This window comes from Hypomesus transpacificus, chromosome 23, assembly GCF_021917145.1.
Source record: "Hypomesus transpacificus isolate Combined female chromosome 23, fHypTra1, whole genome shotgun sequence".
Classification (NCBI taxonomy): Eukaryota; Metazoa; Chordata; class Actinopteri; order Osmeriformes; family Osmeridae; genus Hypomesus; species Hypomesus transpacificus.
The window spans coordinates 20,728,022-20,752,598 of NC_061082.1; the positions used below are offsets into that span (position 1 = coordinate 20,728,022).

The 24,577-nt window shown below is 43.9% G+C and overlaps 1 protein-coding gene across 2 annotated transcripts in view; it reads left to right on the forward strand.

Moving 5' to 3' along the window:
* Positions 1-5,507: 5,507 nt before the first annotated feature.
* Positions 5,508-24,577, forward strand: part of LOC124485801 (unconventional myosin-X-like) — a 73,214-nt gene continuing 54,144 nt past the window's right edge. For both annotated transcript variants that reach the window (XM_047047626.1, XM_047047627.1), the window contains exons 1-2: positions 5,508-5,820; positions 23,381-23,479. In XM_047047626.1, the coding sequence (XP_046903582.1) occupies positions 5,800-5,820; positions 23,381-23,479 (120 nt within the window). In that variant the 5' untranslated portion in view covers positions 5,508-5,799. The remainder of the gene's footprint in view (positions 5,821-23,380; positions 23,480-24,577) is intronic.

Consider the following 24,577-nt stretch of genomic DNA (forward strand, 5'->3'; position numbering starts at 1 on the left):
CATTCACACTCAGGGTGAACACTTAATTTATCCAAACTACAGACCATCACATTACACATATCAAAACAGAACGAACACAACAACAAAACTCCAAACAATGCTTATCTACTAAGCTTAAACCTTTAACTGTAGCTTTTCAGCTTGTCGAGGGGCATTCTGGGTAACAGGAGCGTTGCCGCTACACAACTATCTAATCAACTTTCCTTCGTCCTACTCTGGAGCCTTTACATTTATTCATTCAGCAGACGCTTTTAATGATCACATTTCTATGTTTATGTTTTTTGAATAGGTAACGTCATAAACGTAGTAGTGAAAACTTTATTTTATAATGTTTGGTGAGTTTATGCACTTTTCAGTTAGAATTCGCCATGTTACAGAGCCAGACAAGACTTTGCGGACGGTCCGCACCTTCTCACGTCTGCTCAAAAGTTTCAGTGACGGCCCGCACTTTCTCACATCAAGTAACTCTTTAGACATCAAACCTTGTGCGTGAAAACAGCGTACGCAAGCTTTTTGTGCAACGTTTATACATGAGGCCCTATGTCTAAACCCAAGAAGTTATTATGAAGTAATTTGTCCGTGGGATTAAAGTAAATATCAGCAAAATGACTGTTAAAATAGCTAGTTTTGATCAAGTTTAATTATGTGTTTTAATAGAACATTTTGGTGAAAATGTAATTAATATTTGTAAAAAAAAACTGACATTTTAGTGTATTTTTAAGTAACAATATTTTGCTGTAATTTTAATATCAACATAAAATTACATTCTGAAATACAGAAAAGAAACACGTATAATTTACAAAAAAGGACTGTAATTTAACCTTTTTTACAGTGTACTTTAGGCCTATGAATACTGTGATAAGTCACTTATTATTGTATGGCAAGGATTCCCGTTAACAAATTGATGTGAATTGAAGGCAAAGCAAGGCTAGTTTATTATAAGTCCTAGCACTATACATACACTAGTGCTTTATAAATGAGCAGAAGTGTAAGTGTAGTGTGTGTTTATTAAAACAAACAAACATACAAATAATAATGACAATTATTAGTTACAAAATTATAAAGGAAAACAGTATGACTACTTATTTTGTGCAAACATGTCAGCTTTCAATGGTGTGTAGTAAGAGTGCTCTTGGGTGTTCGTAAATTCTGTTCTTACCTAAGAACAAATCCCAAATAAGTAAACATTAGTGAATGCCAGAATATTTGTGAAAACTGCGTAATTGGGGTTAAAGAACACATTTGTTCATAAGATCATTTGGTGAATGAGGCCGTTTGAGAGGAGTAAGGAGCCACCTTGTCTGTTTGAAGAGGAGCCCTGTATCTGTTGACTAACCAGTGTTGGTACACAGAAAACATGAAGGGCTTGCACACGTTCTGGTCTTTGCAACAACTTCAACACAACAGATATTACAGTAAACACTGGAACAAAACATAACTGTGGTGTGTGTGTGCGCGTGCAGGCCCAGGAGTTGTTCATTTAGTTCATGATACTGTATGTGCAGCTGGCAAGCTGAACTATACATTGTGAAGGTACTGGTGGTGTGTAGGGTTAGATAATTATTTTCCCCTGCAGAACTTCAAGACACACACCAAAATAAACCATGCCATCTGCAATGACAGAATCTCCCCTGGAGATACCCATCACGGCCGCATCAGAGTTCAACATTTAACGTGATAACGCCAAAACTAAGAATAGTACTACCCCTGGTTTTGAAGCAGCTCTGACACACGGAAGAAACCAAAGATTACATATTTATTGCGTGATCCTCAGAAATACGAATTAATAAAGATATGCAATTTGATGTACTTTCATCAGTGAAGACATTAATTTCATGATTACAAAACAGAGAATGTACAATGTCAGAGAGGAAGGTCATACAGTACTCATCCCCCAACTCCCTGATCCCTGAGGGATTACCCTCGTTGGCCAAATGGATCTATTGTTTTCTTTTTCCTTCAGGTAAAGAATAGGCCTAGCTAAAGATACACACACACACACTGTGTGCTGTCCCCTCCTGCTAATGTTTGTTTTAGCTTTGTGAGTTGGGGGGTTTTGAAAGACTTATTCATTAGGGCCACATGAGAAACCTGAAATGTGTTTGAGGTCCGCACCAACAAAAATTTGAACTTAATTCTGCTCACTATTCTTTTACTCCCATTGTAAAAAGCAGTAAATTATATATTTTGATTAGGTGCGACTGGTTAACCCTAACCCTATATAAATATATAAAATTGTGGTGTAGGTCAAATAGGAAAATACTCCTATAGAATAATAAGAATAAGTAATAAACTCAACACAAGCTCTTCTCCTGCCTGGCCACCCAGTGGTGGAATCAACTCCCCACCTCCATCAGAGACACAGACTGTCTCTCCACCTTCAAGAGAAGGCTCAAGACGCACTTGTTCCGGGAGTACAATGGTACTTAGGAATGGTTTGCTGAACCCAATGCTAGTTTCATCAAGGATCACAATGACTCCTGCTTAGAGACTTGTTGCTCTTGTTGGTTAGTGGTAACTGATTTGAACTGTTGTATTTACTGCAAAATATTCTATTTTAGTTAATCTTATTTTTATTTTCACTGTTGCTTGCTTTTGCCACAGGTACACTTGCACTTAGAGATTCATGTTGTTTAATTGTAACTTGCTTAACTACATGCTCTCAGGGTTCTTCCCTTTGGCACTTATCTTTTGGTTGTTCACAATATGTGCTTCTTGTTTTGGCTACCCGCAATGCTTTGGGGCTATCTTGTTGTTATTATCAGTGACCTATGCACTTTGTAAAGCTCTCTCTTGGAAGTCGCTTTGAATAAAAGCGTCTGCTAAATGAATACATGTAAATGTAAATGACGTATAATAACCAAACCTGGGGTCTTGGTCATACCAGCCCTTTCAGTTCCTGCAGAGGTGGAGCTCAGCCATGCTTGGAAGAGGAGTCAGTCCTGGGTAAAGACTTTAGAAATCAAGTGGTACAATACCATTTACAGTAAACAGTCTCTAGGTCATGAATGAAGCATGCTTGGATGTTCCAACACTTGCTTATTTAAGTCAGCTGACACACATTGAATGATCTAGGCTCTTTAGAGAGAATTAGACTGACGTGTCTGTGCAGGGTCACATGGTGGGGTTAGTGAGTGTTAGGGCAAGAAGGAAGACTGGCAGTACCCTGGTGCAGCTTAAGTCTCTCCTCCCTCACTGGCACTAGTGGCATGGGCCCTTCTTATTGTGCAGTGAAATTCCTTCCATGTCGCAATAGCAGCTTAGACATATTTGGACACAAACAAACAGAAACAATGAAGATATTCATGTAGAATGAAATCACTGGTCTGACCTAGTTCCCTAAGTTACGGCCTGAGCAGACAGGATAATGAGAGAAGCTATTCATACCTACATTAAACGTCAGCTCATAACCACAATCTGATATGCAAGTAAAGGTGTCAAATTCACAGGACTCTTGTAACACTTGTGTTTTTGATTTATCCTATTTAATTCTGCTAAAGTATTGCCAAATATTTTTTTTTTTTAGGGTTTACACTTATTGGTTACCACTGATGTTCAAATTTAGTGGTAACATGTATATGTTGAGTCTACAGCAGAGGAACATGCAGAGGGTTTACTTGTCGGTCTATTCACAGGGTCAAAGGTCAGAGAGTGGCAGCCCAGCTCGGAGCCACGATGACTCAGATTAAAAACACTTGTTTCTGTCTTCCTGCTGGCGTGCTGTGAGAGATGATCAGGAAGGTTGCAGGATTAGGAGAACCAGGAAGATTAAATATGATCAATGTAATGATACAGTAAATCTGACTGCAGCAAATCCCTTCTGATTATTCAGGAGCATTGTGTGTGTTGTTTTGACGGTGGCGTTTAAAGCAATTAACTGTAGCCTATTGGGTGACAATTTTGAATGGTTTAATGTTTGTAGATGCTGATCTATGCAACTGTTAATAAATGTTAATTTATCATCCACTCACCCTCCTTCTAACCAACAGCAGCTCATATTCTGTTTATAGTCCCTTGGTAGTTAAATCATCAACAGATCAAACACAGAGGCCTTGTGTTACCCTGTAACAGATCAACCACAGGGGGTTAGGGTTACCCTGTACTTCATTGAGCACGTAGATGTGTGCTCTTGGTTAAAGCAGCACTTAGAAGTTTCCTGTACTGAATTCCATAACTCTTGTTTCATAATGCCATATCAGTGCCATCAAAACAACACTAACAGCAGATTTTATGGCCAAACACTTCTCTCCAACAAATTATTTTTTTGATTGAATTAAACAAATGCACTTCCACAGGCCTCTCCTACATTTACATTTATGCATTTAGCAGACGCTTTTATCCAAAGCGACTTCCAAGAGAGAGCTTTACAAAAGAGCATAGGTCACTGTTCATTACAACGAGGTAGTCCCATACATTGCAAGCAGCCAAAACATTGATCCTGTATGGATGGAGGTCAGGGTTAGGGGTTAGCTTTAACCCTTCCATGTAAACCGGCTCTGACAATGTGTCTGTGGCCGGCAGAGACGGATCTAAGTGAGGAGAGAGGTACTGTGTTAGTGAGGAGAGAGGTACTGTGTTAGTGAGGAGAGAGGTACTGTGTAAGTGAGGAGAGAGGTACTGTGTAAGTGAGGAGAGAGGTACTGTGTTAGTGAGGAGAGAGGTACTGTGTTAGTGAGGAGAGAGGTACTGTGTTAGTGAGGAGAGAGGTACTGTGTTAGTGAGGAGAGAGGTACTGTGTTATGAACATGCATTGCATTAAAGCTAATGGCTGTGAGTTTTGTTTTGTAACTTTTGTTGACTATTGTTTTCTTTTATTATTCCTACTGACTAATCATTGAAAGATGATGCATGTGTTTATTCGAGTGATGTAATTATTAGTTAGTATTGGCTAGTCTTCATCACAATTAAACTAACAATGTTCCTTGTTCCTCCAGTGAGGTGTAAATTAGGTAGCATAATAAAAGTCGACATCCTCTACTGTGTTACAACTCCCTCTGGAAGAACACAAGAAGAACCTACTTGTCATACCGCTTTTTTACCAAAACATCTTGATTTATAATTAACCCTGTAAGACCCCTTGTTGTAAAATTACAACATCACCTTTAGCTCTTTAATTGCTCATTTCTTCTTTTTTTTTGACAGACCACATTTATCCAATGGCTTTTTGGAGAGCTAAAGGTGATGTTGAAATTTTAAATCGGGTCTTACAGGGTTAAACAGGTAGCCTAGTTTGACTATTAGTCTTTTATAGTTCTGATTAATCAGATGAAACGTGAACAAGAGTAGAAATCCACTTGCTTGTATTTTCTTTTTCTTCCTTTTCTTCTTGCTCATCCTCATCGTCACCAAATTCAAGATCATGATCACCACCCCACCCCTCACGTCGTTGTCAATAGTAAATCAGTGTATTGACTGTTATATTTAGGGTGTGTTCCGTGGGAGGGGTTATTGTATCATGCCCCGCCTCTCTGAATAATAAGCCGGTCCCAATGATGTCGGTCAGATCATAGTACAGTAGCGCACGGGCTCGCCTGCGCACCAGCGTCAAAGCTGTGAGTGGGCTTGTTGTAAAATGTTTTGATCCTGCAGAAGCCTTATCATTGAATGAAATCAACGTTTTTAGACTTGAGTAATTTCACCGGACTGGATACAAGTTTTGAAAAGAAGGAGAACAGGGAGAATTGATCATCTTTCTTGAGCTCACGAATGGAAAGCCTCTGGGAATACTCCGTCTTCGACGCAAGTGTGGTAGCCTGAGTGAGAGATTTCTGAGGGTTTAGCGGTTACGAATTGTGTGAAATGGATTCCTTCTTTGTCGAGGTAAGACATTTACTTTTTGCACATCATACTCGGCACTGTGGATGTTGTAAAACAATGGTATATTCCTAAAAGTATTCGTGAGCCCGGTGTCCGACTGTCTTTGTTACATCCTAACGACTTCTTTCATTACGCTTTCGCTGCCTCCTGTTCAAGCCCTTGAGTTCAAACGAGTTCTTGTGTACACCATCTGGAGTCCGACCGGCACAGCTATTCTTATTTCAGAATCAATTTCTATGATGAGGTTAGACCGCTACATCGGTGGCACAATATAGGCTACTGAGAGCCCGCTGCGCAGTGGGCTCATCTATACAGGATGAGGATACAGCTGGGACTACCGGGAAGTTAATCAAATAAGAAGTTATACCCCTTTACACAACTTCTACATTTGAGTTATTTGTCGTTTTACACAAGGTGTCTGATCCAAATCTCACACAGAAACCCGCTCTGTCATAGTTTGTCTCGTGCTCCGATCTCCTTGACTCACATACGGTGACATCACTCGCTCCCCCGTGGCTTGGTTTTTGTTTTAATGAGAGGTGTTTACTCACCGAGAACACACAGGCGTTGGTTACCTATTGATTTGTGTCATCATCAGCAACGTCATCCTTTTTTTTTATTAACACAGGCACACACGCTTAAGGATGACATTCGCTCCGTCCCCAGTATCTCCCTATATCCACGCCCCCTCATTCCCTAGCCCCATGTTCCCTGCCAGTCCCTCCCAGCCTACCCATGTTGAAAGCTCTAGCGCCTGCACACTCAACACTTTTTGACCTGCATCGTCTCTCTTATAATGACAGGCATCTCTCTGTGTGTGTGTTCAAATTAGAATGGGTTTAGTTTCGCACGATCACAGAACCGGGCACTCTGCAAAGTTCGTATCTTGCAGGTGTCCTCTTTATAATCTAACTGAGTGCAGTTCCACAATTGACGTTGTTTGGATTAGCATTTCAACTTAAAATAATGAAAATATTATTCGCCAGTTTGCCTTGCACTTTTCGCTCTGGACTGGCCATCTTGACTTGACTGAGCTATAGTCAACTTGCAAGCTTGCTAGAAAACCTCTCAATTGGCTCTTCATAATTACGTTTTTGGGTACCCTATAGCCTACTGTTATTTAGAAGCAAATTCGCTTTTATAACCAATATGGCCAGGTTAGCGGTGCCAACTGCTGGCAAATATATCAGTTGCTCACAGGGTTTTCTTTATGGATGAAATGCTGGCTAGCTAACAACGACAGTATAAAATGGATACTTACCAGTGTTGGGTTAGTTACTCAGAAAAAGTAACTAGTTACAAGTTACTAGTTACTTCTGAAAATTGTAACTAGATTACTATACTGAATTTGAAAAGTAACTTCAATACTAGTTACTTTACTAAACTTTTTAAGCAAATGTCCAACTTTACTGCAAAGATACATGGACAAACATCATGGCCCTTTCATTACTTTATTTTTCAATTTTCAATAAAGGGCATCTCTTAGCCTTTCAACATAGTGTATTGTAATTGTAAACAGGTAAAACAAAATGGCATATAAAACTCAGATATTCACTTAAACGAATATTAAGCCTGTCCACACTATCTGACCAAAGAAATATGCCTCACTTTAAAATCTCATTGAGTTGACGGCAGTTGAAAGATACCTCTCGCCTGGACATAGAGTGCAGTTTACTGTAATATTTTCGTCCTTTCAAGCAACAAAGTTAAATTAATGAGAATATCGCCACTGGCTGAACCCTCCTGTCTCCGTCTCTTTCTACACCAACCTAGCATCATGTGACACTTGTTCGTCAATAGGTGCGTTCGACTTCATGCAGCGCCGGCGTCGTCTGCAGCCGCCTGCAGCCGCCTGCAGCCCGGCTGACTTGGACCAGCCAATGGCATTCTCAGATTCAAGGCAGCCGCCTGCAGCCGGCTGCGGCGCTGCATGAAGTCAGCCCATGTCCAATGCGCCTAAACGCACCAGCAGTTACGTCACTCAAATCACTCAAATCGGTCTCTGTGGCAACGGTGCCCAGACAAGCAAGCACACAGGCAAACATACAAGCGCCACTAAAAGAGAACTTTTCGGACCGACAAAAATGGCTTGGGTAACGCAGGAAAGCGCATTCCTGAGATCTAGTAAAGTAGTGTAGTTACCAATATTGGCCGGGTTTCCCAGATTCATTAAGAAGCTCTTAACGCTAAGATCTTCTTAAGAACATTCTTAGAGCGCTCTTAGAACGTTCTTAAGACGCTCTTAGCGTTAAGAGCTTCTTAATGAATCTGGGAAACCCGGCCATTTTGAGTATAATGCGTTACTTTACTTCGTTACCTATAATAGTAATATTGTTACTGTAATCCGTTGCTTTGTAACTCGTTACCCCCAACACTGATACTTACAGTAGATCAGTGAATTTTGTTACATAAATGCGTGTTTTTACTGATGTCAAAACCGCCTGCGCATTGCAAATGTGCCATTAATTTAGCTGGATCCTAGATTGTTTTCTTGAGGCATGGATTTAGCAATCCACAAAAGGGTATATGACAGGAAAAATGTTTGTACGAATTTAGTCTCCTTGGTTAGTTGTCGTGTCTTGTTTATGCGAATGCGATACAGAAAATACAAGACAATTTTACAGCATTGCACAAAGGAAAAAATACAAACGTATTCTAAAAATAGCAAACCCTAACCCTCTTAGGCAGAACTATATTTACATTTATTCATTTAGCAGACGCTTTTATCCAAAGCGACTTCCAAGACAGAGGTTTACAAAAAGTGCATAGGTCAATGATCACAACGAGATAGCCACAAAAACATTGCAGGAAGCCAAAACATGAGCATACACCGTGATAAGCAACCAAGTGCCAATGGGAAGAGACATAAGAGCAAGTAGTTAAACAAGTTACAAATTAAACAACATGAACCTCAAAAGTGCAAGAGTGCACCTGTAGGAAAGCAAGCAACAATAATATAATCTACAGCGAGTGCAAGTAGTTAATGGTACTAGTTAGAACTGTACATACAAGCACTGTCTGATGAATTAGGCCCACAATCATAACAACTGGCTAAACCGTTGTGCATCTAATGACTTCTGTTTTGAACTAAATGTTCAGATGTTTGTGGTGGTAAGACAAATTAACAGAGAAACAATATAATACATTTGTATCAACATGACATAAGTAATTGATAATGTAAGCAGACAAATTAAGACTACTTTATCATTTGCATGAATGTACTAAATAGAGTATTGACAGATTGCTTTTATGATGTGCATAAGTGACTACAATAGTTGAGGTTGAACAAGTATTTCAGAGATGACAGATATTTCTATTGTGATCTGAGAAATATAGGTACAAAAGTCACTGAGAAGAACTATCTATAATTCCAGGAATTGTATGAGTGCCACCAATTTTATCATGGTAATTTCATCATCTATATTTCAAGTAATCTGTATTTTTGTGCACCAACTGCATCACGGGCACTGTGCACTAGTTACCAGAATGTGAGCTTGTAGCTCTACCTAGACGGGTAGCCCCTTCTCCTGGGTCCTAGTGCTCCCAAGATAACTTATTAATTACTCTGTACCTGTGCCTTAACAATATTAATTGGATATTAATATTGTTAAATTGTGTTGATTTAAGATAGGGTAGGCAATGTTGTCCAGAAGCACTTTTTGTAATAGTTTCTAAAAAAAACTACATTCTGATAGCAACTAGCAAAATAAATCCAAAGGTTTGACAGTAAAATGAAATCAATTTGAAGTCTGTGTGTGTCGCAGGACCGCAATAAACACGGCCAATCATTAAGGTTAGACCGACTAATTGGACGGCATTCGGACCTAATGCAATGATTGGGCTACCTGTCTATCTGCCTCCCGGCAGTAGTGGCTTTGAAGGAGTGGCTTTTAAGAGAGTTGTGGGATATTTGGGTTTGAATACTTTCAAACTCTAGCAAAAAATGTACGTAGTACATTTACATATTTAGCAGACGCTCTTATCCAGAGCGACTTACAGTAAGTACAGGGACATTCCCCCCGAGGCAAGTAGGTTGAAGTGCCTTGCCCAAGGACACAACGTCATTTTGGCACAGCAGGGAATTGATCCGGCAACCTTCTGATTATTAGCCCGACTCCCTCACCGCTCAGCCATCTGACTCCCTCATTACCCTGCCTACCCGTAATGTAGTAGTATTACGAAGTATTATATGGTGATAGAGGGTGACAGAGGAAGGTAGCCCCTACTTCTATTGTGTAAAAGCACTATTTCTATATAGCTTTGGATAAAAGCAAATACAAAATGTAGTTAGTAAAGCACAGAGACAGAAGTGCCAGGTGTGTGACCTGTTTTAATCCTCATCTGTTTGTAGAGTTGTCTGGAAGGGGGCTGTGGTAGGACTCTGCACTCAGGGTTATTTAAGGTCCTCACCTTAACCCTAGCAGAGAACACTGTTGTTCCAGCGAGTGTAAGATTAGGGGCCTGAGAAGACTGTGTGTGCTTTGTGTCTTCAGTTTGTGGAGATTGCTGTGACGTAGGATGTGTCGTCTCTTGAACGTGGTGTCACCGTAATCCAGCCAACACCTTCCAGCTGACTACTTTATTTCTGTTTCTTTAAACAGTTTTAGCTCAACGTTTAGGGCAAGCTGTCAAGACATCAAGACAAAGGGTTACTGTCACCTTAACTGTTGACAGCTTGCATTCTCTTCAACTCACTTATATAACCATCACCTGAAAATGCTTTTGTTGTGATCAGATGTTAGTAATCACTAGTGATTAGAGGTTGGAGGCTAGCTGGGGGATGGCAGGTTTTCTTCTGAATGGTGTCTCCACCTGGTGAATGGGTGAGGAAAGATGAGTGTCTCTGGGGCATGCAGAGTGAGAGGAAGATACAGCACACTTGTCCGTCACAGGCTCCCTCAGCCATGTACGCTTGCTGCTCTAGTCACAACATACACATTCCACAGCTATTTATAGGATGCCATGATTAAACTGCAGAGCCCCCCTGGTAGATTTAATTAATCTGTTGATTGTTGAGTGAAGAAGTGAGAGAGATTAGAGGGAGACAAGGATTCTAGCAGGTCAAATCTGAGCCTGAGTGCTCGGCGGTCCAAAGTGTTGATGTAACATAAGTGAGAGTTTTACCTCTAACAGGGATTAGGGGATGGGTTTAAACATGCCCATGGGAGTCAGAATGTAATTCAAGTTGTTGTGTGTACCTGTATTTGCCTGACGCTGCATCTTATGTACGGCTAGTATCTCACTCCTGCCATCATCTGTCTGCTGACTGTGAGTCACACACACACATTCAGTCTGAGATGGTGGTGTAGGTGGGATGTCTCTTGTCTGCTTGCCTGCTGAGACAGGCTTGGTTAACCCTAACCCCTGCACCTTCAATAGTGCTCATGGAGTGTGTGTGCATGTGTTTACATTTACATTTATTCATTTAGCAGACACTTTTATCCAAAGCGACTTCCAAGAGGGAGCTTTACAAAGTGCATAGGTCACTGATAATAACAACAAGATAGCCCCAAAGCATTGCGGGTAGCCAAAAACAAGAAGTACACATTGTGAACAACCAAATAATAAGTGCTAAAGAGAAGAAACCATAAGAGCATGTAGTTAAGCAAGTTACAATTACACAACATGAATCTCTAAGTGCAAGCGTACCTGTAGGAAAGCAATACAAATGTTAAAGAGAGATTGCTGTACCCTCCTTCCTCCCAGCAGGTATGTATCATCACAGCTCATCAGGCAGAGCTCACACACACACTTGTACATACACACACACACTCGTACACATACACACTCGTACATACACATACACACACCCTCTGCAAGCACTAGGCTTCAATAAAGGATCGCAACAACGCATCTCTAAACATAGTATCACATCCATCTTTCTCCTAAAGGAACAGCTGTCACAGGTCATAAACTACCCCGAATCACGCCTTCACACCCACCCTCACACATCCTCACTACTACCTTCACACCCACCAGCCCTCCCCTACGGGCCCCGGCCTCCACGACAGCACTATAAATTCCTCCACTTCACAGACATTCCTGCTCGGAGATTCCCAGATTCCCGGCCTTGACCTTTAGCTTCCCCGTAAGACTCCTCACTGGCCCTGTCTCCCCAGGACAGAGGTGTTGACTGGGGTTTCACGTCCTCCTGACTCCTCCTGATCCTCAAGCAGGCATAGCTCCCAACCCACTGGAGTGGCCCTGTCTCTGAAGTTACTAGCGGAGTCCAGCGTTGCATGCTGGGTAAGCATGGTGGAACTCTGGTAACTCGAGACGGCCTATGCCACCCTAGCAGGAAGAACTGTTTTTTGGGATCTTCCAGTTTGTCTGTCCCTTTCAGCTGCTTTGCTGGAGAAGACATCTGAGACCACGGCCTTCCCTCCACAGTAACACTGGTTAGGAGGGGAGGAAGGAAGAGAGGAAAGGAGGGTTGAGGAAGATAGGAAAGGAGGGAAGGAAGTGAGGACGCAGGAAGGAAAGACAGAACAATAAACTAGCCCCAGAAGTTCATGCAGCAGACTGCTGTTAGCACTCATATAAGGCTGGAAGCTCCACCAGCATCACACTTTGTTACTGTACTTATACAGTAAGGTCTTAAAGTGCACAAATCCTTTTTTCCAGGTCTTTGTACGTGTTGTGTGCCACTGTGCGTGTGTGTGGAAAGACGCCAGGCTGTGTGTGTCAATCATGACGACTGGCTAAACTGTTACCATGTAATGACTTCTGTTATGAACTAAATGTTTAAATGTTTGTGGTGGTAAGACAAATTAACAGAGAAACGATATAATACATTTTTTATCAACATAACATAAGCAATTGATAATGTAACAATAGACAAATGAAGACTACTTTATCATTTGTGTGAATGTACTAGAACATTGACAAATTGCTTTTATGATTTGCATAAGTGACTAGAGTAGATGAGGTTGAACAAGCATTTCAGAGATGACAGATCATTTCTATTATGATCTGAGAAATATAGGTACCAAAGCCGCTGAGAAGAACTTTATATAATTCCAGGAATTGTGTGTGCGCCACCAATTTTATCATGGTAATTTCTTAATCTATATTTCAAGTAATCTGGATTTTTGTGCACCAACTGCATCACGGGCACTGTGCACTAGTTACCAGAATGTGAGCTTGTAGCTCTACCCAGACGGGTAGCTTCTTCTCCTGGGTCCTAGTACTCCCAAGATAGCTTCATTAATTACTCTGTACTTGTGGCGTAGCAATATTAATAGACAAATATGCTCTAATATTGTAAAATTACATTATGATTTAAGGCAGGAGAGGCATTGTTGTTCAGAATTACTTTTTGTAATATTTGCTGAAATAAACTTCACATCCTGATAGCAACTTGCAAAATAAATCTAAAGGTTTGACAGTAAAATGAAATCAATCCGAAGTCTATGGGTGTCGCAGGACTGCAATAAACACGGCCAATCATTAAGGTCGACCGACTAATTGGAAAGCATTCGGACCTAATGCAATGATTGGGCTACCTGTCTAGCTGCCTCCCAGCAGTAGTCAGGCAGCACGTTCATGTTTTTTAAAGGAGTGGCTGAGGCACTCATATGAGGCTGGAAGCTCCACCAGCATCACACTACTACAGTACTCTGACTGGTCTGTAGCCCTAACCCAATGATTGTACAGCTCTGGCATGTAGGCTCATAGGGTACTCAACCATTCACCTTTGACTTTCTGTCTCAGTCTCAACTCCTACACCCATCCTTCCTGTGCTGAGATGTGTGTGTGCCTCTGTATGAGACATACAGACACTAAGCGAATGTGTTTGGTATCAGTAGATATCCAGGCACTTCTCTCATCAGTAGATATCCAGGCTCTTCAAAATCAAATCCAAATGTATTTGTATAGCCCTTTTTACAAGCAATGTCACAGAGGGCTTCACATATGCCCACAGAACTGCCCCTCAACCAACCTAAACCTGCAAGGAAGACAAGCAAAAACTCCCAGAAAAACTCACGGGAGGAGAAAAAATGAAAGAAACCTTGGGAGGAGCAATTCAGTGAGGGATCGCCTCCTCTAGAGACAGTTTGTGAAAGACAGGTGCATAACACAGGCTAAACATAGACATACAACATGGAAGTGTCAATGGGTGTTGAAACACCAAAATCCAGTGTTGAACTTGTGTCAGAGTTGGTAAATGTCAGTTTAAGCAGAGATAGCCACAGGGCTGGGGACTGTGATCGGTGCAGTGTCTCATTGGTTTCAGCCTGAGGTTCACAAGAACATGCAGACACAGCTGAGTACGATTACAACCACAATACCATCAGTTACTCTTGTCTGATTGGGGGTGTATAGACCCCCGTGATGGTAATAGATGTGTTAAAATAGGTGTGTGTAAAGATCGTAACCTTTGGAGACTAACTGGCACCTTGGAGCTTGTAGCAGCATTTCATCTTCGGCCTGGTTGCATGGGAGGGTCTGGGTGTGTCTGTGTTTGGAGAGGCCTGGGGCTTGTTATGTACTGTACAGTGTGTGTACAGTATATAAATCTGTACGGTATATAACATGATGATCACTCTTCTGTTCTCAGAACTGCTTCCCATAACTTCACAAGTTAGTTTTATACAATTTTAAGGTTTATTTTCCAGCAGCCAATCCAGTGTGTCGTCCTGCATGTGGAAATGACAGCAGACAGACCCAGGGGGAAGAAACAGATTGGTGACCCCCCCCCCCCCTCCACTTAGGGAGCAAAGGCCTGCTGGAACAGCTCCAGATGTTCTGTGGACACAAACACATATACACACACATGAACACACATACGCATACAAAAACACACAGACACACATGAAAATAGAACCACACACACAAACACACATGTAAACACACAGACAGACATGCACACATAAACATGTAAACACACAGACACACTGCCCCTGGGGTCTGTGTTCCTGGAATGTCTCTGGCGTTCCTGCGGTGTTATCCTATCACAACACTGATGAGACAAGGGAGAGGGAGGGAGGCAGGGAGGGGGGGGGAGAGAGGGAGGGAGGCAGGGAGAGGGGGGAGAGAGGGAGGGAGGCAGGGAGGGGGGGGGGGGGGAGAGGGGGGGGGGGGGAGAGGGGGAGGAGCCCTGCCTTCTAACACAGTCTCTCTGTCTACATCTGACTCCTCATCATAACCAGTCTTAGTCATGGTGAAACATAGCTTTCAGGAAGCATCAGTGTGCAACAGCCTCTTTAAGCTCAATGTTTTGTTATGTTAATCACCTCAGCTCATGAATTAAGATGAGTGTTCATTAAAAACATGACTGATTAGCTCTGTCTGGAGTCTGAGTCTCCCTCTTCCCCTCCTCCTCCTTCTTTTACTTCACCTACTCTACTCCCCTCCTCTTCCACCTCCACCCAATGTTCTCCTCCTCCACTGCACTCTTGTCTCCCTCCCCCAGCACACGCCTGGAATTGCTACTGTGGCCTGCAGCTGCTACACACACACATGCTCTTGGTTCCTGTTGTGTCGACCATATGCTCGTCTCTGTAACTGATGAATCCCTATCTATCCAGTTTATACCTCTATCCCTCTACCCCCCTCCATCCCTCCTCCCTTTATCCCTCCCTCCACCCCTCCATCCCTCCTCCCTTTATCAGAATCAGAATTGTGTTTACATTAGATTTACTTTTACATTTATGCATTTAGCAGACGCTTTTATCCAAAGCGACTTCCAAGAGAGAGTTTTACAAAAGAGCATAGGTCACTGATCATAACAACGAGGTGGCCCCAAACATTGCAAGCAGCCCAAACATGAAGCATACATTGTGAAAAACCAAATAAGTGCCAAAGGGAAAAACCATAAGAGCATGCAGTTAAACAAGTTACAATTAAACAACATGAAACTCAAAAGTGCAAGTTACAATTAAACAGCATGAAACCCAAAAAGTGCAAGAGTGTACCTGTAGAAGAGCAATCAATAGTAAAATATTTTACAGCGAGTACAAAAAGTTTAAATCCGTTATAACTAGCCAACAAGAGCAACAAGTCTCTCAATAAGAGTCATTGTGAACCTGGAGGAAACTAACATCAAATGAAATAAAATACGATAAATAAAATAATATGGAATCAAACATTTTACTGAATATGTTATATAGAGTGTCAGAGTGTATGAGGTAGAGTGACAGTGTCAGTGTCAGTTTGGGGCCTTGTTGATAAGGCTAGCGGCCTGAGGTTTTGGTCCATCATTGTCCTTGGCAGGTTGAATTTCTTCAGCTGCCGCAGGAAGTACATCCTCTGTTGTGCTTGCTTGGTGAGGGAGCTTATGTTCAGTTCCCACTTGAGGTCCTGAGAGGATAATACCCAGGAAGCAGAAGGACTCCACACTGTTGACTGGGGAGTTGCAAAGGGTGATGGGGGTGAGTGGGGCTGTATTCTTTCTAAAGTCCACAACTATCTCCACTGTCTTAAGAGCATTGAGCTCTAGGTTGTTATGGCTACACCATAAGGTTGTCAGCTTCCCACCTGTAGTCCGACTCAGATCCACCAGAGATGAGCCCAATGAGGGTGGTGTCGTCCGCAAACTTCAGGAGTTTGACAGACGGATGACTGGAAATGCAGCTGTTGGTGTACAGGGAGAAGAGCAGAGTAGAAAGGACGCAGCCCTGAGGTGATCCAGTGCTGAGAGACAAATACTGGCAAGGTCTGCTTACTCAACAATAAATTAACCTAGCAGCTAAAATAGTCCAACAAATTTGTGGGCAGATTGATGAAATAGTAGTGCCCTTCCCCTGCTAAACAAAGATAACATTCGAGAATTGGAATGGGATGATTGGTGTCACCCCCTTCTTCACCAGGGTCATTGTGTGGTAGTTACAGGAAGCAGGCCTGGCCTGTGACTGGTCAGAGAACATAACAGCTCAGACAGTGTGCTGCCTTCAGGCCACCCTGGTCTGTTTATATACAGGGTGGCTGACACCTCACACTAGTCAAGAGCAATTAGTAAGCAAATCCCTTCCTCCCCTTCTTCCTCCCTCCTCCCCTTGCACCCCCTCCCTCCTCCTTCCTCCCTCACCCTCCCCTCGTCCCTCATGGATTGGGGAACCCCCCCCCCCAGGACTGTCTTCCTCCATGCGCTAATTTCTGATCAGCTGCTCCTTCCCTCAATCTCTCTCAAACCTTCAATGATGAATTCATGTCTCCCAGCAGCATGAATGCTGAAGGTGGCAGATTCCACTTGTTCCCTTCATCCAGCACCTCTCTCTCTTTCTTTTTTACCCTCTTTATTTCTCTCTCGATTTTAATCTCGCTCTGCCTCTCTCTATGCCTTTCTCTCTTTTTTTCTCTCTGTCTCAAACTCTTTATCTCTTGGTCAGATGCACATACACATACACAGGCAGCAGTAGCAAAACAATAAATAAACGTTCATAATGTGGAAATGGGACTGCTACTGCTAAGTGTGGTTGATCAAGTATTTTGAAACAAAGAGCATGAAATGGTTTGCATGTACATGTGTGCACATACACAAGACCATGCACAAGAAACATCTGGGTGTTAGGAGGCTGGCCATAATTCTTGGCTATGGACAACCCACCCCACCTCTTAGCCCCAGCCCAAATCATAGCCCCACCCCCTTACAATAGCCCCACCCCGTATCATAGCCCCACCCCCTTACAATCATAGATATCTATATATAAACACTAGATGTCTTACGGCGGAGTCTAGAACGTCCACTACATACTTATGAATAATTATGTAATAAATTAAAAAAAGAATAGAAGTAAGCAGTGGCATAACTACATCTCTGACGTTGATAACAAACCAAACCGTTTCGGTTGAAAATTTAGCAAGTTATGGTTATTTAAAAAGTACATGTAGCACCAACCCAATGTTATGGGTGAGCGAATTCACTGTAGCAAGAAGGCCGCCATGCGCGGACGTTCGACTCCGTTGGCCGGCAACTCGGACGAGACATCTAGTGTTTATATATATCTATGCTTACAATAGCCCCACCCCATATCATAGCCCCACCCCCTTACAATAGCCCCACCCCCTAGCCCTGCCCCGCTCTACCCTGGCTTAATCTGACCCACTCCTTGGCAGAATCCTCTTCATTCTGCTCACTCAGCATCCAGGAGATTTAGAACCAATCCCTGAGTTTGGCTTGGGTCCCTGTTTTGGCCCAGAAGCTTCTGTGTCGTTTATGAGTTTATGAGGGCTCTTCTACTGAGATTTGTTTTCTTCTTTTTCTTTCTTTCTTTCTTCTACATTCTGTATTAGATTCCAGACATGTGAAACTGCTGTATTATCATTGTGAAAAATACTTGGTTTTAGTCAATGACATGACAGGTACCATTTCAGTCCAGTGATAGACTTACACACACATACACACACACTGCCCAGTTGGATGACCCTTAAAGAGCAGGGTAAAGGGTTATTGCTTTGACCACACATCACTCTTCTGTCATGGTAATGTTGGTGTGTGTTTCAGGGTTTATAGAGGGGTGCAATGCAACACTACTCGCTGTGAATTATATTATTGCTGCTTGCTTTCCTCCAGGTACACTAGCACTTTTGAGGATCATGTTGTTTAATTGTAGTTTGTGTAACTACGCGCTATCTCGTTGTTTATGATCATTGACCTATGCACTTGTAAAGCTCTTTCTTGTAAGTCGCTGTGGATAAAAGCGTCTGCTAAATAATACATGTAAATGTAAACACCACAGTGATGGAGGATGAGAAGCTGTTGACATGGGCTACTGGGGGGCTGGAGGACCAGATAACTGGAGGCCTGGAGGTCTGGATTGGGCATGTTTGCTCTCTCTTACCCACCCACATGACAACCAGCAACATGACAACCACCCACATGACAACTACCCACATGACAACCAGACAGACAGCCAGCGTACCTAGCTGCTCACATGTATGATTCCACTCCCCCTCTTCCTGCCCCCCTCTCTCCCTACCGACCGAACGCCGCCTGCCTGCCTATCTACCTGCCTATCTACCTGCCTATCTACCTGCCTTCCGCTCTCCTTCCCTTCCTCTCCACCTGCCTGCATGCTTATACGTCTCTCTCTCCTTCCCTCCCTAGATGCCAACCAGACCTTTTTTCTTCCTTCCTTCCCTCCCAACCTCCTTCCCTCCCCCCTTCTAATCTGCCTGCTTTCTTTCCTACCTTGCGCTCTCTCTCTCTCCATGTCACGCAGCACTCAGCAATGCAAAAGGTTTTTGTGACTAATTGTCCAGTGATGCCGGCTGGATTGGGTTGATCAGCTTTCCTTTGTTGTGACGTGCGTACGTGATGTTCATGCTCGGCTGGTCCGGGGAGAAAGGCACCTTGTGGCACGAGGCACCTTGTGGCTTGTCAGACGTTTAATATTCAATGCTCATGAATTAACAAATCTCAGAACTGGAGGTCAGTATCCAGGCCTGGGGAAACCGGAGCTCCGGGCTCCAGGATCAGTTCACGGCTCCGTCAGAGGGTGCAGGTCGCCAGCCTGGTGCGGCTTTCCCAGCTGGCACGCCGACCACGTCTTTCCACACGGTGTACAGGCAGTCTCCAAGCAAGAGCACCCTCCAGTTTCACCAGGACGAAGTGAGGAGATTATCTCAAGTTGAGGTTCTTCTGTTGAGATCCCTTCTCTGGCTGTGTGCGAAACAGGCGTTGGGAATACAAGTTGATCTGGATCACCTACACACACTGTTTTAATAGAATGTAATCACATATTGTGACCTTCTGGAGGTTGCAGGTTACAGATTGGTGTAACACCTGCCTGTAGCTAGCCAGGTTAGTTACAGTTGTTTAACACCTATCTGTAGCTAGCCAGGTCACGTACAGTGGTGTAGGCCTAGCCTAAGAGTGGTGTAACACCTGCCTGTAGAATCAGAATCAGAAGTATTTTTAATCGCCATGAATGTTTGCACAAACAAGGAATTTACTTTGGCAGGGAGGTGCATACATTAAACATATAGGAATAATGAAAGCTGTAGCTAGCCAGGTCAGCAGGGCCCAGTGTGTCCAGCTGATCCCAGCTCAGAGCTGGGGCTGACCCTAAGCCAATCACCCCCAGGGGCCCAGCTTGTTTTTGTTGGGGGGATCTCCTCCTGGTGCGCTCCTGGACCCAGGGCCTGGCCGGGCAGGCGGAGTGCTTGACAAGGGGGGGGGGGGGTCTTCCTTTGTCTCCTCCCCTGACAGAGCTGCCCAGGGAGACAGAGGGGATGTGGGATGATACAGAGGAGGAGGAGGGGGAGAGAACACGGGGGGAGGAGGGGGGAGGGGACAGGGGGAGGGGTTGAGAGTTTAGAAGACCATCTGTTGATGGAACAATAGATCCTTTCGTCCAAAACTGCCTTAGTGTTTCTTATGCCTTAAGCGTCATTATGTTTGTGTCTTAAGACACACATCTGGCACTAGCTTGTCTCGCATGCTGACGCGAGCACACACTCTTGGACACACACACAGAGATAATTCCAAAGCTGATGCAACAGTGGATTTCACACAACATTACATGTTCATATGTGAGGCATTCTGACTGGACTGGTCCTGATGTGAAGTGAGTAAAACAGCTAGTTGATCTCTCAGAGCAGAGATGAGTCTTAGTACAGATTCTCTGGGATACACTCCAGAGAATCTGTACCAAGTCTGTTCTTTAACCTCTAGTCTAGTGTGTGTCAGATGGCTCATATAGGGGCATGGTGGAAGTTGCTTGGAAACCACAAGACAATGATCCTCCTCTTCTCTGCTCAACTGCATTATGTAGTGTGCTTGCTGTTGAAGTGCACTAAGAGGTACTCTTTGTTGTGGAAGTGCACTAAGAAAGGTATTTACATTTAGTCATTTAGCAGACTCTTATCCAGAGCGACTTACAGTAAGTACAGGGACATTCCCCGAGGCAAGTAGGGTGAAGTGCCTTGCCCAAGGACACATAGTCATTTTTGGCACAGCGGGGAATCGATCCGGCGACCTTCTGATTACTAGCCCGCCTCCCTCACCGCTCAGCCATCTGACTCCCCTACTTGCTGTTGAATGCACCAAAAAGTATTCTTGCTCCTGAAGTGCAAGAAGTATCTGTTTGTCATTCAAGTGCACTAAGAAGTGTGCTTCTCACATCTCATCTGGCTCCCACCAATAATGAGTGACCAAGTTTAGGATTAGACATCAACATGAGGGGTATTAGCAGCACGACGACCCTTGCTCTGTAATTTGCAGTTATTTACTGTTATGTAACACCAACTGATCTTCTTAAATCTACAGACTAAGCAACGTTAATGCTCCTCTCTGGAACCTTGTGGAGGTCACGAGAAAATACTTTCCTCTGTGTGGCCATACCAACTCTCTCTCCCTCTACCGTCCACCATAACAGCCGGTCCCAACTCTCTCTCTCTGCCCATCAACATCTACAGCCATGTTGGCGCATGTTGATGGATGCTCTCAACTATAACATACTTAAAAAAATGAGAAAAGTGTTAAGTGGAAGGGTTAAATGCAATTGACTGTCCTGCCCTTCAAAGTAGTGAAGTCTCAGTCAGGGCTGGATCTTAAATTAATAATGATTCTGTCATCTTCAGCTTCACTGCTGCATTAACAGACAAGGGAGGGTGACCTGCATTATCAGGTACCCCCACCCAATCTCTCTCCCTCTCTCTATCTCACTCACTCTCTCTCACCCTCTCTCTCTTCCTCTCTCTTTACCTCTTTCTCTTTCACCTCTCCCTCGATCCCTTTTCCACAGCCTCAGTTTACCCATCCCCCCTCTCCGGTCTACTCAGCACTTTCTCTGGAGGGTGTGTGTGTGTGTGTGTGAGGGGGCGAGCCACATTTAGCTGTGCTCCATTATCGGTCTGGAAAAAGCCTACTGCTGTGGAAGTAGGTTTTTAGACTGCCTGACTAAGTCCTTTGTCTTAGACCAGGTCTAGGCCACAACAAAGAGAAAGAGATCTCACACCTGGTGGCCACAACATCAGCAACCCCATCGACCCCCCCCCCCCCCCCCCCCCCCCATACACACACACACACACACTTTTGGCGAGGATTTGTGAGGCTTCGTATATTGAATTGATTTCATCCTGGATTTGTAGTAAATCTCCGCCCTGTGTTATTCAATGATAAAGACACGGCCAGATGGCTTGTCATGTAATCAGTGGTGGAGAGCAGTGTGGTGATCTTAGTTGTGACTCAGAGGGCAAGCAGCGGGGAGCTCTGGAGAGCCGTGGTGAGCTAACAGCACATGGAGGCCTGTTGTTAATAGTTAATGAGGATGGCTGACTGGGAGCAATGGCCTTGTATCATGTTTCCTAGTGTGAAACCCTTTGCTATTGATCTACTAGCTTTCTGTTGGGCACATTACCCTCTCTCTCCCCTTCTCTCTCTCACTCCCTCCCTCTCACCTCTCTCCTTTTCTCTCCCTCTCTCTTTCTGTTTAACATTGTCTTCTCTCTCTCTCTCTCTCTCTCTCTCTCTCTCTCTCTCTCTCTCTCTCTCTCTCTCTCTCTCTCTCTCTCTCTCTCTCTCTCTCTCTCTCTCTCTGTGTCTCTCTCTATCTAATCTCTCTGATGATGTCTGATACCCTTTGTGCGGTATCAGACAGGGACATGCAGGTCCGTGCCAGGACAGATACTTGGTGTGTACGTTTTGTTGAAGCTCAGAATGGACAGACGTGTCAGATAGCATCTGTCTGTCTGGGATGTTCTCAAGGTTACTGTGCTGGAGCATCTGAAGCCTTGCAATGTGACCGGGACCTGAGTAGGTCTTGGGTCAGGGATATTGGTAACCAAGGGAGCCTTCATCTTGATGTAAACAGACAGAGGCTAGCACAGCTGGGAGGATGCGATTGTGTGTGAGCAGCAAGGCCCAGATTCCTGTTATTGCTTCTCCATATCGCCACATTGTCTGTTCATAAACATGGGGATGCCTGGGTCACTTACTATATGGCCACACACACACACACACACACAGTTGCATTCACACACACTCACAGACACCTGTATTTACAGGTTCACACACAGGGTTAGGGTTAGCAGCAGTCTGGCTGTGTGGCTGATTTGAATATCAGGATGAAACAGGAAGTGATCAGGGAATGTGCCGTGCAGTGTGGGAGATAGAGTCCAGGAAAAGAAGGGTGGCAGCAGGCAGGGGAGGAGGGGAGAGCCTGGTCATAGACATGGCCTCTTACTGGTGTTACCAGGGTGCGCAGCCCTCAGAGAGAAAGAGAGAGAGAGAGTTTTCCCTTGTCTGTTAATACAGCAGTAAATACAAATAGTGGTGGAGAAAGAGAGGATAGTGTGGCTGGTAGCAGTAACCGATGTGCTCCAAGAAGCTGGTAGCAGTAACCAATGAGTTCCAAGAGGCTGGTAGCAGTAACCAATGAGCTCCAAGAAGCTGGTAGCAGTAACCAATGAGCTCCAAGAACATCTCTGGTTTTTCCTTCTCATGCTGTGTTTCTCAGGCAGCCTGTCAAAAATATCCTACATATCATTTATTTTATTCACCCCATAAACTCAACAGGCCTTTATGATACCGTGACAGCTCTGTGTGTAGTAGGGTTGTGTCTGATGTGGTTTGTTGTGTTGCAGGGGGGCCATATCTGATGTGGTTGTTGTGTTGCAGGGGGCCCATGTCTGGCTGAGGGACAAGGAGCAGCTCCTGCCCTCCACAGTGAGCTCCTGCCAGGAGGGAAATCTGGTCCTCACCACCCACTACGGAGAGGTAGGAGGGACAAACTCTGCTCCCACAAACTGACCGCAGAAAGAAAACCAGGTCAAGGGATTCTACGGTCCAAACCCATCCGTAATATGTTTTTGTTAATGACTAAAATACTAGTTTAATTAAACATTTTTATTATTTCAGTTCAATGTGTTCCCACATCAAGTCCACTTCAAGCCAAGGAAGTAGTTTTAAAAAACGGGTTTAGTCTCCCTCTGGCTTGTGAGGATCAGAGCAGTTCACTGTATTTTCATGAGACATTTTTGACTGAAAGCCAAGGACCCTCCCTATAACCCTACAACACTATAAAGCCACAGAATATCCATTAGGGTTAGGCATTAGGTTCTGGCTTGTGTTCCTCCTCTCTGTTCTCCCCTCCCACCCACCCCTCTCCTCTCCTCATTCTTTCAACTCAAAAATACTTACAAGCGTAAAGATTTATATTATATTGAGGGTGATGTGTGGAGAGTATGTATACCAGGACTGGCCCCTATATCAGCTCAGAACCTGCACACCACTCACATCTCTGTTTGGCTGCGTGTGGAGGCCTTTGTGTCTGGAGGAAATCCTGTTTGGAAAGAGCAGCCGGGGGTGGGAGAGAGAGGGGGTAGAGAGAAGGGGGGGGGGGGGAAGAGGGAGGGAGGGATGGATGGAGAGAATGGGGGGGAGAAACAGATAGAGAGAGTGGGAGGGAGGGAGGGTGAGACAGAGAGAGAGAGAACAGTGGTTGAAAATAGCTCCATACAGTATCCACTGTAGATGTCTGTGGGTCAGATGGAAGGGCTGGGAGATGGGTTTTCCCATCCAGTTGTGTCAGTGATCTGGCTGGTTGACTGTGATCTGTTAGCCTCCAGATCTGGGGCCGCATGTAAAAAAGATTGCACAGTTTACATACCAGAAGATGGCGTACGGCCAAAACTTGAAAAGTACCTACGCACAAAAATATTCACATATATAAAATTGGTCGTACACCAGGTCCTGCGCACCTTTCCTTTGTAAATCACAATCAACGTGTAATTGACCGCACATGAGCGAGCCACTGACCCCGCCTTGCCTCTTCCCATAAATGAATATGTAGATGGCCAATAAATGTGCTCCTGG